The sequence below is a fragment of the Tetrao urogallus genome (assembly GCF_951394365.1).
Source record: "Tetrao urogallus genome assembly, chromosome: 3".
In the NCBI taxonomy this organism is placed as follows: domain Eukaryota; kingdom Metazoa; phylum Chordata; class Aves; order Galliformes; family Phasianidae; genus Tetrao; species Tetrao urogallus.
This window is the reverse complement of record NC_136815.1, coordinates 57,403,591-57,426,218: the sequence shown is the minus strand read 5'-3', so window position 1 is coordinate 57,426,218 and position 22,628 is coordinate 57,403,591. Positions and strand designations below refer to the sequence as shown.

Below are 22,628 nucleotides of genomic sequence, written 5' to 3'. Positions count from 1 at the left end.
CCAGGAGCAGGGTTTGGCTTCAATCCCAGCTTCTGAGCAGTGGTCTCAGCAGTAGACAAGTTGTTCTAGTTTTGCCCTGATCAGCGTGCTTGAATCAATTAGGCTACAGACTATAGGCTGATGGAGCAGGTGTGGAGCTGCTTTCTTCCATGCAGAGAGCCAGATGGCCAGCTAATTGTCCCAATCACCAAACGAGACTTGGCCAAGTCTCCTGTGCAGATCTCAATTCAGCTGGTGTGCTGCCAAACTGGGTCTCAGTGCTTTAAGAAAATGATATCCGCAGGAGCTCTCATAGTTAGTCTTCAGTGGGGTTAATTTTTGTTTTTTATTGCTGTTGTTTAGTTGGTTGGTGAGTTTTAATTTTTTATACTTTTGTGGGTGTTGTTGTTGTTCTTGAAAGAAAAGGTGCCTGGTGCCTAACAGGACAAGATACTTCTTGATATAAGGCATCTTGCTTGTTGTGAATCTATTAGTGTTGAGGTACAATTGTAACAGCAAAATTTCTAAGTAGCAACCCATGTTTTGAAGCATTGATTCTTCTCGATTTTGCCATGAGAATTTGTATCTATTGAGTTACCTGTTACAGCAGAAAACTGCAGGAGGAGCTCCAGAGAGGACAGTACTTTGTTTGGCTAGTGTTTCTAGAATTTCTTTTGAGGGTCTATTAAAAATCCTGAGACTTTTAATTCTTTGGGTGGAATAGGAGATGCTTATTTGAATGCTGTAGTTGAAAGAATGGGCCAGACTTCTTGTAATGGGTTATAAGCTTGCTAACAGAAATGTAAGTGACAAGTATTTGCTTATCAGTATGCTTATATTGAATGTAACACTGCTATTATATGTGCAACCTCTCCATGTGAATATATTTGTGAAATGCAATATGTGTAACTCAGTCAAATACTTAGAAATCAGGACAATTTTTTTTATTTTTAAGAAAAGAAACATTGTGGAAGAATGAAACTTTTGGGTGCTAGAGGCAAGGAAGTGGACTGCAGTGATGAGGAATTGGATAAAAATGATTCCTAGGTATTTCCAGCAGTCTATCTGGTCTGCTGAAAAGACTGTCTCTTGATCCAAAAACACTGAAGTCTGGTGTTGCTAGTTTGGATGCTCGTCAGTCAATTCACAAGTAGAATGCATGTGATTCAAATATATAAATTAATACAAAGTAACTATTGATCTATTGATGTTTTTATATTTAGAGTTGATGAATTCTTGTCTCTTTTTTATTTTTTTCTCTTTTATTTATTTATTTATTTATTTATTTATTAGTGTTTTGTTTTGACTGTGGATTCTATACTACCAGACCTACCTGGAAATTATATAGCTAGTAGACTATACTACCTCTAGGGGAGAAAGTCATGATCTTTCCATAGTCTCTTTTTGTCTTGTGTCTGAAGTCTGCACTGCACTGTTGATGAGCAGTACCAGAAAAATCTGTCTGAGGTCTACCTTCTTTGAAATTGTCTCTGTTCCTATTTTGTGATGATATATCAGAAGGAATATAGCAGCAGAAGTATCTCTGTTAATGCACGAGTTTTCTCTCTCCCTTTAAACTTCCTGTCTGGAGCGGCAACTGAACATAGCCAGTGAGAGTTTGATTTACAGTTCCCTGCATTATTTTTTTTGGTTCTGGCTCGCCTGTGGAATTGAAGCATAAATTTTAGCCTTCCCAACACACATGCAGTCATGTAAAGTTCTATTTATGTGCAGGGGGTTACTAAGTAACAGTTGCTGAGGGAAATGCAGTCTTTTAACTATGTGACGTCTGTGCACTTGAAACAGTCAGCCAAATAATGCATTAACATAGATTTTGCACATTAATGTAATGTGATTTGCTGTGGGCTATGTGCAAGCATAACCTTTGGAAAAACCAGCAGCAATGTAGTTGGAGTCTGTCTGCAGCCTGGTCTTATGAATAAGAAGTGAAACCCAATTTTCCCCTTTTTCCTCCTTTCTATGAAACACAATGCTTACAGATCCTGATATACCTGCGTGTTTATATCTTTATCTGCTTATAGATACAGCTATAAAGGTTTAATCTGTATGTTTTGCATTTGTATGTTTCTTCAAGTGTAGAAATGTTGAGCAGAAAGCAATCTAAAAGCCTGTTGTGACTCAGCCATATTCTGGGTGTTGAAAATACAAGAAGTTTGCCTTGAGCTGTGGTAACTGTGTTTACCTCTAATATTGCACAGGTGTTATCAGAACTTTTGTTTTTTTCTCTGGATTTATTTTCAAAGAACTTTACTCAAGAAGTCACGTGTCTAGGCTGGTAGGTAAGCTGAATCTTATCTATTGAATTCCAACTAAAGCGAACAATCTTTGCATTCAAGCAAGTCCAGTATAACTTACACTAGGCTAGAGCTGGAGGTCTTGGTATAATGATGAAAATGTTTTGTTGGTCTGTCATTAGTTTCTACAGCTTTTAACTCATTTCTCCATTATAAAGCTACTACTTCCCTTTTATGTGTACATAATTGTTACAGTGTAAAGATAACATTAGCTGTATGTTTTGTGTATCACATAGAACTTAATTTCAGGGAAATTTTTGTATTAATTATATTGTTTGAATTGTAAGGGACCTTTAAAGATCATCTAGTCTAATTTCCCTGCAGTGAACAGGGACACCTACAGCTATATCAAGTTGCTCAGAGCCCTGTCCAGCCTGACCTTGGATGTCTCCAAGGATGGGCATCTACCACCTCTACAGGCAACCTGTGCCAGTGATTCACTACCCTTATTGTAAAAGCTTCTTCCTTCTGTCCAATCTAAATCTCCCCTCTCTTGGTTTGAAACCATTTTCCCTTGCCTTTTTACAACAGACCCCACTAAAAAGCCTGTCCCTTTCCTTTTTGTAGCCCCCTTCAGATACTGAAAGCCTGCCTTCTCCATGCTGAACAGCTCAGCTCTTTCAGCTCAACCTCATAGGAGAGCTGTTCCAGCCCTTGGATTATTTTTATGGTCCTCCTCTGGATGTGCTTCAACAGGTCCATACCTCTCCTGTACTCAGGACTGAGGATGCAGTACTCCAGCTGAAATCTCATCAGCACAGAGCAGAAGGGCAGGATCACTTCCCTCACCCTGCTGACCACACTTCTTTTAATGCAGCCCAGAATACAGCTGGCTTTCAGGGCTGTGAGGGTACATTGCTGGTTCACGTCCAGCTTGCTATCTGCCAGTGTCCCCAAGTCTTTTTTTGGAAGGGCTGTGCTCTATTCTTGTATTCCCCGCCTTGTGCTGATAGTGGAGATTGCTGTGATTCAGATGCAAGACTTTGCACTTGACTTTATTGAACCTCATGAGGTTCACCTGGGTCCACTCTCCAGACTGTCTAGATCATATTGTTAGTGTACATAAAAGATATGTAAAAGTAAATATAGGTATGTAGCTACTGCCACAGTCCTTTTATAAAGCAGTGTAAATATCAGTATAGTCACTAAATTCATAGATTTTTTTTTTGTATCGTTTTAGCTGAATCCAAGTATGTTATTTGCTAATCACTGAGAACTGCATTATAGCTGGGATACAACAAAATGTTGTCCTTGGTAAATAACATTTGTCACTCTTGTGTGAATAGTATGGTAACTTGCAGACTTTGAAAAATACATTTTATTTATTCTCTCATGGTAATTGATTGGGTTTTTTTGTTTGTTTGTTTTTTTTGCTATGGATGACTTACCAAAAAAAAAAAACCCACAACCAAACAAAAAAAGTCACAACCAAGTAAACAAAAATCCTCATAACGTCATTGCTTTAGAAGCTGGGAACATTGATTTTTATTTTATTTTTTATTTTTGTGCTTGGCATAATACTCTTGTTGTTTCTGATGCATTATAATTCTTACATACTGTTTGCATTTTTTTGTCTGCGATTGTGACAGTGCAACATTTCAGCTCTTTTGTAATCTCTTGTCCAGTCTTCCCATTTTGATTTTGAGGCCACGTACCTTTCCTTCTGGGGAGAAATCAGCCCTGAGTTCTTGATTGCTCAAGTCAGGCTACTGTTTTTCTGTACCTCTGTGAGCAGCCATGACTGTTCAAGTGGTTTTAAACTTGTTAGCCATACATAGCTTTTTTCCATGGGAGGCTGTCATCTCTGGTGACAATATTGGCTCCAAGCAAAGTATCTTTAAAATCTGTAGAAGTAGAAAAGCAGAACAAGGTAAAAAGAAATTGCAGCATAACTCTAAGTTGACCTCTGTTCTTCCATTCCCCTCTCTTTCTCACTGTGTGGGGACTGATAAGGGTCCTTTCTTTCAAATTACCAAGTTAAGGAAAACGGGTTAAATTTTCTTGGTAATAGTTCCTTACTTTGCCATGTACTTTGAGAGCTGCTCTTCAGTTCCAAGCATCTGTAATACAATCATCTACAGTCATGTAACTTAAATGGGTGAAAAACATAAACATGGCCTTCACAGCCACATTCTGGCCAGCTGGCTCCCAGCCTGTACTGGTGAATGGGGTTTATATTTGCTGAACTTCAAGAGAGTCTTGCTAGTCTGCTTCTGCACCCTGTCAATGTCTCTCTGAGTAGCAGTTCTACCTTTCAGTATGCTGAAATACTGCCTTGCCATTTTTATAATCCGGATCTCTATGAAAGACACCAAGTGGTATTGGCTGTAACACTGATCCCTGAGAGATGCAGCTGCTGACTGCTGGCCAGTTGGAATTGGTGCTTTTGATCACAGAACTCTGAGCTCAGTAGTGCAACCGGTTATCTACCTCTGGCATTCCACCCACCTGAACCTTATCTTCCATTTGACAGTACGAGTAAAGCAGCAGACTGTGGGAGGCTGCGGGGTATATGACATGTCTGGTTCTGTGAAGGATGCAATGTCATCGTGGGAGACAGCCTGGTAGATCAGACCCTGTGTGCACATGGCATAACCAAATAGGCTGTCGCACCCACCTTCTTTATCTGTGGAAGATAGCTACTGTTCAGACTGTTCTGTCATCAGCTTTTAACAAAAAAAATAAGAAGAGCCAAACATCTGAAATACTATATTTTAGGTATGTCTTTTGCTTTACCAGTGCACTGTTTCCCTTTCACTGCAAATGCAGCTGTTCTGCTGAGTATAGAATGACTATAAAGGACTGTTAGAGTACAATAAAGTACTGTGCTTAGGGATCAATTGCAACACAAAAAAGGTGGAGATGAGTTGCTTTTCATATAAACAGTCCTTTTTCTTTCAAGACAAATCCTTATAATGGAGAGAAGAGGCATAAAGCTTACTTTGAGCTGGATGGTGATCTTTTATTACTTGAAATACTGCTGCTGGAGAGATCGACACTGGTTACAAGAAAGACACTGGTTGAAGAAAAAAAGGTGAAAGCTGAGAGAAGAACAAGTGTTTCTGTTTGGAGCTTGAGACAGACCCAGGCAGTGAATAGAAGTGCCTGCTGGTAATGCTGCTTACTTCCCTCAAAGAGCCTGTGACTTGCACAGTTGATTAGTAGAAATGCTGCAAACGTAATACTTGCTCAAAGCACAAACAAAATAGTAAACTTGTTCTTTTGTCGTATAGCTCTTGAATTTCCACATGGAGTAGACATATCTTTGTGCCTATCTAACTCCACTGTGAGACTTTTCTTCTGAAGGTGCTTGGAATTTTTAATAGAAACAAATTAAGGAATCAACTTCTGATAAACTGAATCATCTTAAAATCTGGTTGCTGTTTGATTTTTGGCTTGCTAAATGAAAAGATGGCTGCTTGTAGGTGTGGCTGTATTACTGGTATTACCATTTCTCCCATCTTCTGTGAACATGAGCCTCAGAACATCACTTTCTGTACTTTGGTAGTTCATTGATGGACTTCTATTTTTACAGTCAAATAGAAATTTCTGCTAACCAGTCCTCCTCAGGTTTGATGTCTTTGTTTGACTCTACAGTACTGCCTCTGTGAATTGTTCTATTTTGGGGAAGGAGTTTAAAGAACACAAACTAAAACAAAAATGCTTATGAAGAATAGCACAGTGGGAGTATTTCTAATTCAGTGATTATATGTTCATGCTTGTCAAAATGTATGGAAACAGCTTTTCAGAACGCTTATATTATGGACTGTGTATCTTACCATATTGGACATTTGAAGACAGTCTTGAAAAAAGCTTTCTGATCATGCCTTTTTTTGTGAGTGTGTGTACATAAAGGGAAGCAATTAAATCTGCAGGCAAACCTCCCCTGTTTCCAGGTGAGTAGCAGTGTGTATTTGCTGATGAATCAAGTGTCACCTGAAGAAGCATTAAGTGTGATATTTGGCTGAGTCATTTCCTTGGGCTCTTCAAGCTTTGTATCACCACTGGCTGGTCGGAGCAAGCAAGAGTAGTTGAAGTGACTGTTACTGAGAGTTAGGAATGTGCTGAATTCTTGATCTGAAAGAAAAAATGCAGCATTTTACCTGCAGCTGTTGCATAAAGAATCACCAAAATGTGGAAGAAACTAACCACATGACTTTACTGAAATTTGGATAAACATTAGTAAGATTGTGTATGTAAGTATTCATATTTGCATGTCTGGACTGTGTTGGGGTGTAAATGGGCTCCAGAGGAGGATCCCAATATCTGAAGGTGACAGTGGAACTGTGATACAGTAGATTACTCAGTGGCCAAGTGTCCAGAACTTGTTGAGTTCCGGCTCTCACACATACCCCGTAAGATGTCTAGAATACTGGTGAGATCAAGTGCTCTGGTGCAGTTTAAAGTGTGCTCTCATTTAAGTGTATTGGTATTGTTGCTGGCATGAAGGCATCCTATTACCTTGTGGCTTGCTTCTTGCTTTAGAGGACCTTTATGCACAAACTGTGTGGCAAGTAATGAAATTTACGTGTGCCTTTCCATTAATCTCTGTTATTCTTGTTTTGTTTTCTTGCTGTTTGCTAGACTGGGATCAATGCAATTAAAATATCATTTCAAACATGTAAAAACTGATTGAAAAGTTGCCTGAAAGTAAACAATTAAAATGTCACCTCCCTGGACGCCTTTCAGTAAACAATTGTTTGTGGTTTTCCTTTCCCTAGCAAGTTTCGCCTCTGAGAATTCAGAGATGTTAAAGTTCAGTTATTGGAGGTGCAATTCAGTATTTCAGCTCGTTAACTTGGAGCACATATTACAATGGCCCATTCTCTTCCAATTATATTGGTGCGATTGAAACTGCACGGTGGTTTTTACGAGGGTGCCTGTGTTGCTTAGGAGCGTGGAGGGAAAGCACTGTTCACTTGTTTTGATTTCAGAAAGCAAAATCTCAGAATTAGACAGAAAATCAATGAAAAAGTTACTGGTTTTTACATGAATAATTGACATAGTGCCATTTATACTGAGGTGGTTGACAAATTTTGCTGTGAAGGCATTCCAGTTAGGGAAAAAATGAACAGGCTTTAATGGTGAGTGCAGCAGAGCCACTTGCTCTTGTTGGTGTCTTAGGACTTGTAATTCTCATGGTCAGTTGCTCGTAAAGAAGCCATTACAGAAGAAAATACCAATTTCTGTGTTATGTCAGGCTTCCTGAGAAAAGAAGGATCTGTGTGTTCCTACCTGGCAACTCTTTGAAAGCTCTGAAAGTACATATAGGACGCCCAAAGAATGAACTTCCTAGCTCATTCCTCTCTGAGAATAATGATAATAACCATTGTTGTCCTAGTATTTATGAACATTGTGATGAAAGGGAAATGATCATCACAATAAAAGGGGCTGCCCCCATTCCTACAGAGCTGAATTTGACCAAAGCAGTGGCTGGTGGTCACAAGTTTCTGTTTGTTTTGGAGCCATCTTGTGGAGTTTCTTCAAGTGGTTCGGGTGTATTAGTTGAGGTTACTTCTACAAAATTCTCCTGAGTTGTCACAGTGTTTTAGTGTTAATTAGGTGTGCTGTTTTATTTATTGTATATTTTATTTTAGTCTATCAAGTTCTGTTGTGATGGTTTATCAAAGAATGATAGAAAAATAGGGTTAACTGATTTCTGAAACATTCTTCCTTTGGATTTTCCATTTTGTGATTAATAAGACAACCAGGGAATGTGAAAAAGAAATTTTTGTTTTGCTTCTCTTCAAGTGCCTTAGAAAAAATTGTAAATTGATTGTAATCAGCTTTCTAAAATTGTTTTTTTTTTTTTTTAATTGCATTCAGAAAATTAGGTGAGTGTACATCTCAGTGTTTGTTCATTGGCTCTAGGATGATTTTTCCTACTCATGAAAAAATACTGTATATTTTCCTCTGTTCTAGTAAGTTGTTATATTTAAATATCACTGACAGCTATGATTTAACATTTAGTTAACCTGAGACTTTCAGTGGCCTGTTGCTAGGAAGGTCTGCCAGATTTGTGCCCTTCATGAAACTGGGGGTGACTGGATCCCTGGAATGGTGCTGTAGCTTTCTGAAAAGGTAGTTCTTCCTGCCAAATGATTTTCACTATCAAAATTTAGCATTCAGTTTAAGCTTTATGTTGCTGTCTGTTGTCTCATACAAAAGTTGAAGTTGATAATAGTTGATGGACAAAGTCTCTTTCTTAAAATAATGTATTTTTTATTTTAAAACATGGTGCTAAAGGAATATGGTTGAATCTGTTTTTTCTAGGTTTTTTTGAAGGAATGAGAAACCTTTTATGCTATGAAAGAATAAAAATGCTCTACAGGAGCCATTATTGATGAAACAGTTTTTATTTTGGTTTATTTTTTAATTGAGTTGCAGCTTTCTGATTTAATTTGGAGGGGGAAGAGAACAGACAAATCAGACTGACTACCTGAAACCATTTCTTTCCTCCTTCTAGTTTGCCGTTGCTTGATTGCAACCCAGTGTTGATTTAAGCTTCATTATTGGAACCCTTACAAAGCCATACACTTTTGAAGTGAATAGAACTTGTGTGCATTTGTGTAAGTTTTCTTAAGTAGGAGTTGAACTGTTTGCTACAGTTTTGCAGTCTATTTTGTGCCTTTATCAGTTTCCTTCCACTACAAAGCCTTACAGTGGTGCCAGCTGTATTTCACAACGGATATATGAAAAAAACTATTTGCACATGGAATTAAGCAATCGTGTTTTGATTGTTCTGTGAACATAACTCCCATAAAACTTGACATTTGAAAATAATGTATTTTAACTGGTGTCTGCATTTATTTGCCCTTCTTGGAGGACCCATGTTAGAGCACTGTTAAATAATGGTCAGCTTCTTTCAGGATCTTGTATTTAATGTATAGGGCTATTTAAACCAAATAAGAGGAGAGGAAGAGCTTGCATCATTCAGTTATACAGCCCAGCCTTTCCTATTTTAGCAGGATGGATGGGGACACAGAAAAGCCTCGTGCTCTGTACTTGGTGCCTTATTTGTGGCAGCTTCTCTCCTGGCCTTAAGGAGAATGTGCATCTGGGGGATGGGACAAGGCAGTAGATGGGGCAGCAAGGAGCTGAAACTTTTTGCTGTTTTTTCTGGGCTAAAATATTTTGTCATTTGAAAAGACAAAAGTGTCTTTTTCTCCCACCCCTAATTAAAATCAACAACAACAAAATGTAACTAGCCATTTTGGAACTGGAATAAGATATAAAATCTATTGAGTAATTTTCAATAATTCAATAACTTTAGCCTGGAAATAAATTTCGTAAGACTAGGGATTGTCAAGTGGTGTAAAGCAGTGAGGATGATCTTGCTTCCACATCATTACATTAGGAAAAAAATCGCATAGCAGCTTGTGAGTTTTCTCATGAGCTAAGATTTGGGAAATGAAAATTAAATTAAATTCAAGAGGTTCATGATTGGTGTTTAGTGGAAGCTGTTTCCAGGCATTTTTTCTGCTTATGATATTAAGCTCAGAGTGGATTTGAGTTAGTCTGATATATCACTGCAAGTAGAACAGTGACTGTTGTGAATGTTTAAATGTGTCTGCTCCTTTTGGTACCCTCTTAACACAGACCAAGTACTAAGAGGTTACTCATGTTATTCAGTAAAGTCCACCTTCAACTACTTGTAGAGATGACCTCAAGGTATATGTTGTCACGTGTATTTTGTACCCTGATGTGCTAGTACATCATACAATGATTTAAGAATACAGTGCATTAAGAATAATGCAGTGCAGGCATACAATGAATTAAGAATAAAATTTCCCAAGTGAAATGGTAGCCTGCCTGAAATCTGTTCTGGTGTGGGGGAGCTGAGCAGAGCTCAACTGTTGTCAGGAGCTGGTTTTCTTCTGCATATGTCTAGTTGACACATCTATGCTTCAGCTCTTTGTAGCTCGCAGTTGCATGCATTTTGCTTTTGGAAGCCCATGGAGTTAAAAATTTACACTGACAGGTGAAACCTTACATATTTTCTCGTAACAATGGTAATGCTGGTTTCAGAGTCAAAATGTCAGTTGTGTAGCCTTGTTTGTTTGTTTGTTTGTTTTATCAAAAATACCTGTCCACTGTCAGTTGAAGAACTGCAAAAGTGAGAAGGTTTTCACAGCTGGAAGCCAGAAAAGAGGTTTGTTACTGAGAAGGTGGCAGACTGATTTAATTCTATTAGTCTTGTACCTTTCTTAAGTCTGACGCTTCTACATTGCGTATGTCAAATATGCTCCATGGAAACTTTCATTTCTAGGTAGGTTTTGTTCTTTTGAGTACTTTAGGTCCATGCAATATATTTCCCTTACAGGTAACAAAGAGGAAGAAAAATTGATTTAGCTACATATTTTCAGTGCCTTTGCTGCTCAGTGCTGCTGTGGAAAGGCACACATGACTACTATGAAGAATTCCTAGCAGCAGTGCTTTGGAGTGGGTTGGTACTGCACCAGGTTCTGCACAATAAGCTGCCATCTCCTTTACCTTGCTTCTCTCTTTCTATGGGTAAAAGGGGCAAACCTTTAAGTTCCTGCCACAGCCAGGCCTTTGTGTAGACCTCAACTATGGAGCCTGGGCTGAGGATCTCAAGTAGTTTGTGTGGTGCCAAGTGTTTTGCAAAACTACTGCCAAACTCAAACCCATGATACAAGAAGTTTGGTGTATAGGGCTGAAAGATAATTTTGTATGGAAAAACAAAATACTTTTAATCCTTTGTCCTTGACTAGTGAATTTAGTTTGCACTTTTTCAATGGACGTAGTTTTTTTCTTTAAGTATAGATTATTTTTCTTTAAGTATTCTGCCTTGTTCTGTCACTAGTTGCATCTCTATTGTGCTTTTAGCATGGATTCAGATACTTATGTGACTTTTGTCTTTCAGTGTATCTGGTATTTGTATATATTTTTTTTTAATATATATTTTTATGTTGAAGTATATTAAGACCTCTTGTGGTAGCATTTAAAAATTACTAGGCCTCTGAATTTCGATACTGCCCTTGTTCAGTGTGTTTGTGAAAGAAAAATTCAAAGAGATTTCAGGTTGTAGCACAACACTGCATTTCTAACTTAAACCATATCATTTTATTGAAGAAGAAAAAAAAAAAAAAAGGAGTGAAATATTTGTGCTTCCTTAACATCGGGCTAAAAGTAATGCTCAAAGGAGATGAAATTGGCAAAGACTAAGTCTGCATAGATTAAAGGGGATGAGTGGACTGGGAAAACATCAGTATTGATGACTGTTTTTCAGACTACCCTGGAAATCTGCTTAAACACCTTTGGTGAAAGAGATTTGCTGTTGTGCTTGGAGTCCAAAGTTCCTGTTTCTGGCTTAGCTCATCAAGGGTTGTTACAGCTCCTGTGATTCATTAGGTTAAGTGTCCATGAGATACTATTCACTGTGGCACTTGAGGAAAAGTGCTTGGGTTTGGAGTGAGAAACATATGCTCTTTAATTACGTTAGGGTCAGGTCAGATGCTCTGGAGGTTATCAAAAGCCAGCATATTTCCAAGAACAATATTGGAGCCTTATGGTGATCTTTACAGCCTAGTATTGTCTGTACTAGGGGGCTTATTGTACAGCTGATGTGCCTTGCCTTGTCTGATAAGGGTGAGACTGGGAGGGGAAATAGCGATTCACTTTTCTGTCTGTACTTGTCCTCATTGGGTATGATTCACATTCAGGTTTCCTGTGTATGGTTTCAGCGTGAGTGTTTCAAAGAGTGAAAGACATGTGACTGGATTCTTGCTTCGCATTGAAAATATTGATCTGAAACATATTTTTCTGTCTTGTCTTAACTTGTTTTTCAAATTCTGTGCTGCTTTATAAGCATTGCCAGTACTGTCAGTGTCTCAGTACCTACAGAGTTGTAACTGACATAGCTTTTTCCCCTTCCTCTGCCCCAGAGGATACAAGAGTCTGTTTGCTATTGCAGAGAGGCTGCTAAGGGCTACTACGATGATGTAGGACTTGAAGGATAATGTGTATGAGGAGCAGCTGAGGTCCCTGTGTTGGCTCAGCGCAGAGCAGAGGAGCTGAGGGGAGGCCTGATGGCGGCTGCAGGTCCTCACAGGGAGCGGAGGGGCAGCGCTGAGCTCTGCTCTGTGTAACAGCGACAGGGCTGAGGGAACGGCATGGAGCTGTGTCAGGGGAGGGCAGCTGGGGGTCAGGGAAAGGGTCTGCTGCACTGAGCTGATGGAGTTGATGGACCACTCTCAGGCATTGAGTTTGAATTTTGGGTATTCCTGAGTGCAGCCAGGAGTTGGACTTGATGATGCTTGTGGTCCCTTCCAACTTGGGATATTCCAAGATTTTAGCACCTTCTTTCCAAATGCAGCTATCCTGTGTCAGTTGATTGAAAACAGGAAATGTGAGCAGTTATTGTCTGCCTATATGTCTGAACCTCCCTTTTCAGCATTGAGAAATACATTATGGACCATAAAGGCAAATTAGCAGCATACCATGGATCCATAAATTGTCTTTATCTGCTGTACTCTGTTTTGTGCTGGAAAGATTTAGGTCTGTTTGAAAATGTAAGAACTCTGGAAAAGAATCCTTTTCTCAAAATGAAACAATTGCTATGAAAGCAAAATGTTTTGTATATTAACCTGGTTTGTGAACACTTGTCTGTGAACAAAAGCAGTTTTCAAATGTTCTTCACAAATGGAATCACATAGCAAATCAGTATGGAAATGGTAATGGGGAATTTAGCGAATCTTTGAATTGAAACTTAGTAGTAGTTATTGCAACCCCTTGGTATCCAGTTTTAAAATAGGCTGGATGCATCCCTTCAAAGTATTTGGCATCTAAGCCCTTTTTCAAAAGGCATTTGTCTGCCTGGAGGGTTAGTGATGGGATCTTTCTGTTTGCAACTTTTGAAGTTCTCCAGCTGGGGACAAGAGCAGCCCTAGCACTGTATTGCTGAAGCTGAGATTTCAGAGAAACAGAAAATTGTCCTTGGAAGACTTTATCCATCTCTCTCTGTCGCTTTTTCATCTCAGATGATATTTTGACATGCAGGAACATAAAAATAATTTTGCTATATAGAAGTCATTGAATAGAGGATATTTCAAGTATTACATTTCAGAAATGGGATGTAAAGAATCTGTAGAAATGAAAATGGAATTGACAACATGAGGTCTACTAGAAAACTGGAGATGATGGTTGGGATTAGCTGGCTGTTTGAAAAAGTAGTTTATTTATTTGAAAATGATTGAGAAAATTATGAAATTTTCATGGCTGGTGGGGAATGGAGGAGGATCTGATGTAAGAGTTCCCTGGAACATTTTCAAGAACTCAAAGCTTTGGAGATAATGTGAGTCCAACTTCTGTCTGGTATAGTTGTGTTGTGCATGATGGCAGTAGATAGGTGTATGAGGTTGCTGTATTAATGGAATGGATGATGAATCTCTACAGTTAAGAGGAATTAATGACTGACTTCAAGAAGGTGCTTGAATACATTTATTAATCCAGATACAGAAGATCTGTGGCTACTTGGAGGGCAGGCAGCGTGCTGTGAATTCTTGCTGTCCAGGGTTGACCACAGTATGTTCAGTTGTGTGGTACTGATGAAGTCCTTGAAAAGGAAATAATATGAAACTTTTCTGACTCATTCTGATGAGACTTATATGATAATACCAGTGTCAGTACTTAATCTGGGGATGCAGAACATGATGACATAGTAGCAAAGAAAATTATCCCTGTTAAGAGGGACTGGAGCCCTGCAACTTCTACCCAGTTCACCTGTATTCTTTATTTAGAAAAATGTTTGCGCATGTCAGACTTACTAATGATGATAATGCCTCTCTATCATGTTATCATAATTTGAAGCCACATTGTAGCTATGATTTAAAGATTTGCTTTTCTTCCCCACTGGAACTCTAGAAGGTCAGTTAGGTCTGCTGAGAAGAGGCAATATATACAGTGTCCTAAGAGTGTACTGTAACCTGGCCAATGTGCATCCATTATGTGAAGATTAAGTGGAAGGCAGACTTACGTTACAGAAATTAGATGAATATCACTGAAGAAGTGAAATATCAGGAATGGTTTCCTGAGTTCTTCAGTTGAGCCTGAAGTTGCACGATTTACTGCTATGGCTACAGATTACATTATTAAGATTATTATTGCCTGCAGCAATTTATGCTTTTTCTATCCTTCTGAAATGGAGGCTTATTGGCGGTCAAATCTGTTTTCATCTGCTTGAAATTTTTGTCTGTCTTTTAAGGTGGTGTCAGTTGTTTATATTAAAATAATTTTGTAAATTTAGTATAGGGGAGGAATCACGTTTTACCACTTAAAGTGCAGGAAAGGTAACCTACTGTGGACAGTAATGAATGAAGAACAGATGTGAATGGACAGATGGATATGATGCCAAAGCAATTGTTTGTGCATACACAGTTTGTGGTGCTGTTTTTTTGTTATTTCTGCGGTTATAGCTTTTTATGTCAGTGTTGTACTGAAAATAAAGGAAACTTAAGTCTATTTTCATGTCTGCCATCAAGATGAAGCTAACACACTCTCTGGTTGCAAGAGGCGGGAATGGGAATGTGAGCGCTAACAATATAAATAGTATAAAACTCTACTTTCGGATTATTATTATTTTTTTTAATTCTCTTTTGAATATAACACTAATCCTTGTTGAATACTTATTTGGCTTCTGATGAGAAGTTTTGACATATCTGTGTGTTTTTCCTTTGCAAAATGAAGTCCTTATGTAACAGTTGTATGGTTAAAGGAAAAGAAGCAAGACCTTTCTATTTAATATGCAAAAATGGCAAGGTGGCTTAAAGGTTGGCTTAAGCACTCAAGAGTACAATTCTTCATTTCTGAGTCCTGTTTTCTTTGAGGAAATAAGCTGCTTCAGTAAATGCCATATGCTTTATTGTAGTTTCTAACCTGGTCTGTTACTGCACAGTTTATTGTAACTCAGTATTTCTTATTTCCCATTCAAGTAAAAATCCTTTAAATAGGCATTGATAGGAGCAAAGTAATGATAGTAATAACAACAATAATAATATGGCCTTCTTGCACTAATGCGTACATAGCCAAAATGTGATTTTGATAATGATATTAGTTGGTGGCAAATATTTTGATAGCTACCAGTTATTTCTATATTTACCTATCAAAATTCTTAAACATTATGTAACATGGAGACTGCAGTGTTCATTTGCTCACTATAGTATGATCCAACAGCTGTGATGGAAAGCAGATAAACTGAGTCACAAAGAGGTAGTGGTCTGCTACAGTGGGAAACTGGGCCAATAGGTCCTCTAGATTCTCTTCTGATATCAGAGCAGCTGCAGAGTTGGGGGATCGTTGTCAATTCCCTGAGGTGAAGCACATGCAAAGTGTTTGTCTCATCTCAGGACTATTTACTTGGATTCCAGTTTGAAGTGAATTTTTGTAGTGATACTTTAGAGAGAGGAAGAGAGAGAGAGCTTCTGTGAACTTATTGAAATATAGAATCATTGAATCATGGAATTGCTCAGGTTGTCAAAGACCTTAAAGATCATCAAGTACCAACCTCACCCAACCATACTACCCTAACTAACAACCCTCTGCTAAATCATGCCCCAGAGCACCACATCCAAAGAGTTTTTAAATACATCAGGGATGGTGACTCAACCACCTCCCTGGGGAGCCTATTCCAGTGCTTAACAACCCTTTCAGTAAAGAAATTTTTCCTGATATCCAACCTACACTTACCCTGGCACAACTTGAGGCCATTTCCCCTCGTCCTGTCACCACCGAGAAGAAACCAACTTCGCTCTCACTGCTATCACCTTTCAGGTATTTGAAGAGAGAAATAAGGTCTTCCCTCAGCCTCCTCTTCCCCAGACTAAACAGCCCAGTTCCTAGAGTTGCTCCTTGGAGGGCATATCCTCCAAGCCCTTCAGCAGCCTTGTTGCCCTTCTTTGGACCTGCTCCAGCACCTCAATGTCCTTTCTGTACTGAGGTGTCCAAAACTGAACACAGTACTTGAGGTGAGGCCTCACCAGTGCTGAGTGCAGGGGCAGGATGACTTCCCTAATTCTTCTCACCACAGCTGATACAAGCCAGGATGCCATTGACTTTCTTGGCCACCTGGGCACACTGCTGGCTCATATTCAGCCGACTGTTCATCAGTACACAAAGGTCCCTTTCTGTCAGGCAGCCTCCTGGCCACTCTTCCCCAAGCCTGTAGAGTTGCCTCGGGTTGTTGTGGCCAAAATGCAGGACCCGACATTTGGCCCTACTGAAACTCATACAGTTTAACCTGGCCCATTGATTCAGTCTATCCAGGTCCCTCTGTAGTGCCTTTCTACCCTCTGGCAGATCAACACTCCCACCCAACTTGGTGTTGTCTGCAAACTTACTGAACTTGATCCTCTCATCGAGATCACTGATAAAGATATACAGATATGTAGGTATAGGAAATAAAGATCTATAGGCCCAAATCAGATATAACCAGTAATTCTATAAAATAAACTTATTTTACCAGTCTGTCCTGAAAGTGCATTGAGTGCTCAACCTGAAAGTCATATCTAGATAGAATTACTATGATTGGTACAAAGGAGCTTTATTTTATAAGCTCCAATAGCGCTTTGTAACTTTAGATAATGAATCCATCCTGGAACAGCTCAAGCATTCTGAAGGAATAAGTTTTGAATTTTTTTGTTAATTGTTTGGAGTGGTTGAGACACCTGAAAGTTTTTAGGACACTGGAAGAAAAAAAAACAAACAAATGGGTATGTCTTGCCTTTTAAATATCTGTTTTATAATAGAAATTTTCTTTAGAATATCCGCATCATTAATGATTTTTTTGCTGTGATTTTTCATGTATCATATTTGGTTATAAAATAGTAGCTTTATCAATAATGATGACACTTTAATTTCAGTGCAAATAAAAAAGCAAAGTAAGTATTCTAAAGACTTTTTTCTTTTTTTTTTTTTTTTTTTAGGGCTAGCATTTTGTTTAAGGAGCTACGCCGAACAGATTAACATTCTGCCATGTCTTGTCATATTTTAGACTTATATTCTGAGGCAACTTTACTGTTGACATCTGGGAGCTGACATCTGTCAACACCAGCAATGCAGCTTATTCAGGGAGCCAGAGTTACCATGTAGTTTTCACTGTGATTTAGCTCAACCCAAAATATCTCAGGACTTGTATTTCTGACTTATCTGAGAATGCTAAAAACATGTGTTTAGAGGAATGGATGTTAACATCTCCCTAGAAAGTGCATAGTATGACAAATCATTTGTAGTCACTGTCTATTGAGTACTTGTTGCAGCAAGTTCATGACCCAGGCATTTCCCATGAAGAACAAGAGCATGAGAAATAGCAACTCTTCCTCCAGCTTTACCCAATCACATCTAGTGTATCGTACTCCTGAAATTGAGCTGACAAGTGCTGTCTTTATACAACCTATAACAGTAGCTCTGATGAGGATTTCAGTTGTCCTCTTCATCTTGGAGAGCTGCGAACTTGGTTTGCTCTATATGTATGAATTTTATCTTTTCGGTGATGGCACAGTTTTTAGGGACTTTTTGCTTTGGAATTGACTCACTGCCATAGTAGCTATCCTCTTCTGCTTTCTTCAGAGTAGAAAGCTGGTCTCCATTTCTTACAAAGATGATGTAATTAAGCTGCTTACTACAGTGCAACTAAAATAGGACAGAGAACCCAACTCTGTTATGTGGCTCACTGATTCAGTGGCTTCTGCTGGTTCTCTAAAGCAGTTTGGGCACAATGGACCTTGGCATGGATCTCATGTGCATAGACAGTGCCTGCACACTGTGGTTAATACATGACTTTTTTTGAGGAAGGCTCCAGTGCTTGTGTTTATCTGAGCAAGTTTTCTCTCTGTATAGCCACTGCTGGTTTATGACTGGATGCCGCTGTCATCCTGAGAGACGCCAGTTAAACCAAACTGAAGTGAGCACATGCTAAAACTGGCTGTCTCCTCAGCTTTGTGAGATTCATAACTAGTGGATTTCAGTGTGGGATGTTCAGTTTGGTACCTTAAGAACACTTCTGCAGATGATTTTTCCTCTGAAGCATAGTTTCCATTCTGTCCCTTTCTTTCTGCTTTTTTTTTTTTTTTTCCCTAACACTTTTCTGCTGCTATGACACCACCAATAAGCTTTTTAGGTCTTGCGTTCATTTTTTTTTTTTCCCAACAGATTGCTGTCTTTCTTCAGAATCCCTTTGAGTTTTCATGCCCTAAATTTGTCTGCTGTCTTGTGTAGGAAGGTTGACAGACTTAGTCGAACTGTTTTCTTCTCTCTTCTGTGCAGTTTTTAACGAGGGGAGATAAGATGCTGCATGCAGATTGGAAGCGTGCTGAAGTTCTGAGGCATTAAGTAGTATTTTTCATGGACTGTATATGGCAGCAGTTCCAAAATGTAAGTCAGAATTTGTAAATTTTATAAAGGCAATTTCTTCAAAGCCTCAGAAAACATCTTATAAATGAGCATGCTCTTGAATAGAGCAGTATCTGTTGTTTCAAAAGCATAGGCATACCACATGCGCTTTATTTTCTTCTCCAACTCATACTTAACTCCTAGTAATATTTAATATTGCATCAGTCAATTCATATTCATCACTCAAGTGCTGTCTGGTTTATGAGCTGCATTGCTGCAAGCATGCATATACATTTCTTCTGAGTACCAAAGTAAAACATGTTGAAAACATGAGGGGCTTCTTTTGTCTTTAGAGTTTTCTGTAGTAGCAATATAACTTTAAAACTCAGTGTTCCATGAGTTAGGTTTTTTCTTTTGCAGCTTTCATTCTTTTTTAATTAGGAGATGAAATGCTTTGAATTCTGGCAGCTCAAATTCTGAAACTGCTGACTTATGTAGCATTAACCTGAGTCCAAAGATATCTAATTGTCAAATTTGCTTCAGAACTAAGTGCTTGTGCTTCAGATGGTCATTTAGTTGGTTAAAGGAATGGCTGCTACCAAGCAGTAGAACCTCTCTTTATCTGGCTGACCTTTCCTCTGTCAGGAGAAATATTTGTGCCCTGTGTTCTTGGTTCAGTACATCAACAGTGGGAAATGTCAATAGAAAGAAAGTGAAATACGAGAGGGAAAGGTGGAAACTTGAAGTTTGTCGTAGTTTTTAAGGTCTCACTCTTATTCTAATTTAGATGTCTTCTATAGTCCTACATCTTATGTCCTCTGGTACTCTGTTATTCAAACATAGAGGGTGGTGGTTTGGATAAAATAAGAGGGTGAATTGTAAATCGCCATTTCGTACTCACTGCTGCTAACTGAGATTCAGTGTGTGAGAAAGTAGGAAGGGTGACCTTAGTGCTGTACAATTGTGAAGCTGTTTTTACAGAAATTTCTATCTCTGACAAATTTATTGAAATAATGTCAAGCAGAAATCTTTAAAAGTCCACAAATCAAATGTTTGAAAAGAAATGGGATTTGCTAAATTCATATTACATACAATTGTTCTGAAGAGTTTAGAAATGCCATTTCCACTGTGCCACTCTCCCCCCAGCCAACTTAAAATAAGATGGATTTGGAAACTGGATTTGATCTTATTTGTTAACATTTTTGCAAAGACTAGGTCTTTAGTGATGGGTAGGCACATAGGTAAACTGATTTCAATGAGAATTTTGCCACTGGTATTAGAGGTGCACTTAAATTCTCTCTCCAGTGCATTTGGTGAATAGACAGGTGAAGCAGAAGTGGTAAATATCTGAGCAAGGTGTCAAAGATGCACAGCTTTGTTTTGAATATATGTATATATATCTCCCACACACACATATATGCACATCTAAGTTATATGCTGTACTCTAACAGTGCTTTTGTAGCATCCCAGCTAAATGAAGTATGGGATGGGAGGAGCAACATGCTTATCAAATGTGATGGTTTAAGTTGAAGTGCAAGGAAATCACTGTTGAAGATACTGTGTCATGGAATTTTCTCTACTGTTTCATTATTGAGGCTTAAGAGACAACGACTATAAGGTAGAGGGACAAAAAAAAAAGATAAATGAATGTTCCATTTAAAACACTCAACAACCTCCTCCATTGTTTTCTAAGAGTGATTTTCCTCAATATTTTGCAAAAACACATACACATGAAATTATAAAGATGGCAAAAACCCTTCATGTTAATGTTTCTGTATTCACTTAAGAATGTGATTCCTGCATAATTAAGAATTTCAAAGGATGTTTCTGGTTAGTCACCTTAAAAGAGGACCTGATCTGAAGGAGTGGTTTGTTTTACAGAATGCTGAAACCAAGGTGGAGGAAGCGGCTAAGGAGAGTCCGAAAGCAGCAAGACTAACACAACAGTCTTCAGAGGACAATGAAGTATTTGGTGAGTTACTCAGACCATTGGAAAATGTTACTTGATCAGTTAGTTTTGTGTGTATGCTGTTGTATTGGTTTGTTGTTTTTGGTTTTTTTTTTCTGAGAAACAGAAAAAAAATGACTCTTGTCAACTACTGATGGTTAGTGAATAGCCTCCAGATATGGGCAGTACAGTTCCAAAAAGAAGTGGAAAGGCTGAGGAAAAGACCAAGAAGAAAATGGGTGGGATCAAAGATCTGAAATATTTATCTAAAGAAAGATTAAATGCGAGTATTTAACAAAGTTAGGGATGGTATGCAGTGAGAAGGAAAGTTAACTTTTCTCTGTCCATGATGGGTAGAACAGTGATTTCTTCAACTTGTGGGCAGACTCCTGTGTTGGGTAGGGGAATCCTAAAACGAATACCGAGACATTGGCATTCATCATCTTAGCAGATGGAGATTCATCATTGCGGGCCCTAAAAAGCAGGTTAGATAAGTTACTGTGTAAAGTGATACAATACAGTTCCACTTGTGGCAGAAGTGGATAGACTATCTGATGACCTATGAGGTCATCGGATTTTAGATGACCTCATCTTGTTAGCTGTATGTGTGTTTTTTTTTCCCCCCCATAGGTTTTGCTAGTAGCTTTCATACCATATAAGAAGGGGCCAAATGTAGCTTTATTCTGCATTAAGATTGGGAAAAGTGAGAGCAAACCTTTTATTTTTCTGACTTTATATTGATTTTATGCTAACAGAACTCCACAGGAAAAAAGCAGTAGTCTAAAGTTCCTGTAAAGGCTAAGGGTTTTGTCAGTTAATGTAACATTTAGCTCCATTATGTTTTGACATGCAAACTACATCTGTAAAAATCGTGGATTTTATTAAGGCTGACTAGCTTAACATTTTGGATGATTCAACTATTTATGAACACGGTAAGGAAATATTTTCCTTCTTTCAAGGTACAGAAGGAGCAGAGCATGAATAACTAAATCTTTCTTACTATATGTGGAAACAACGCATATCCATTTAGGCAGGTTTTGGCTAAAATCTGCTTTCCTGCATGAGTTAATGCAGTGTGATTAGCACATGAGCCTGAATTCCTGGCATGAATGCTTCCAGCACTGATCAGATAATGCCAGTGGCTGAAGAATCCACAAGTGGACGTAAGAACTGGGTTTATGCTTCATTAATTTTGCAGTGAGAGTATTATCTCATTTCCTCTACATCTGCTCTGCTAGTCATTTGCAGTAGATCCAGTTCTACTGGTTATGCGGCCCCACAGCACTGTATAATGCTTGTCCCAAACTATGCCCTTTCTCAATGTGAATCTCTCCAGTGCTCCCTTCCTCTGAGGAAAATGGAGACAGTAGAGAGGGTGATATCAGCCTACTTCTTTCTATCAGCAAAAACTCAGGCTTTTACAGTGCCTCTGCATCCGACATTAGACTGATCGCTGGCCTGAAATTGTATCAAACTAAACTAGTAATTGATTGTACAGACCTGTCCTGTGTGTAGATTATGTTTAAATTCACTCTACAATGATTCTACAGTGATACATACCCTTACTATAAATTCTTTTGCTAATTTAAAAAAGTGGACATGCAGTCAGCTTCCTAAATGTTCGTTAAAGTTAATGATTTACTAACAAATTGCTAAACATTTCCATGTTCCAAATCTGTAAGCTGAACTGCTTATCTAAGATAAACCAGCATTCAACCCTTGCTAGCTAGCTTGGCATCACAAGGAGGAAAATTTTTTTGCAAATCCAAAACAGAGTCATCATCTTTTATCAATCCTTCTACCACTTTACAAATAGAAGTCCAGTTGGTTTGCTTTCTAAATTAGATGAAAGCTGTTAAGAAGGAAGAGGCAAAATGGATCAAACAGTCTGTAAACTGGTTAAGTGAAGAATTCAAAGTAGGCTGGAGGTGCAAAGGCACTCACTTTAGTGTGAGGCTCTCTGAGAGTCAGGGAGAAAATGTGTGCAGATATAAGTTTCATGTGTCTGAGAATGGCACTGTTGTATGTAACTGCCTTAC

At 38.5% G+C, this 22,628-nt stretch overlaps 1 protein-coding gene across 1 annotated transcript in view; it reads left to right on the top strand.

The window, feature by feature from the left end:
* Positions 1-22,628, top strand: part of MBP (myelin basic protein) — a gene marked incomplete at both ends in the record, with an annotated part of 80,224 nt that overhangs the window by 9,941 nt on the left and 47,655 nt on the right. The window contains one exon of the mRNA XM_079534002.1: positions 20,523-20,613. Coding sequence (XP_079390128.1) covers positions 20,523-20,613 — 91 coding nt within the window. The remainder of the gene's footprint in view (positions 1-20,522; positions 20,614-22,628) is intronic.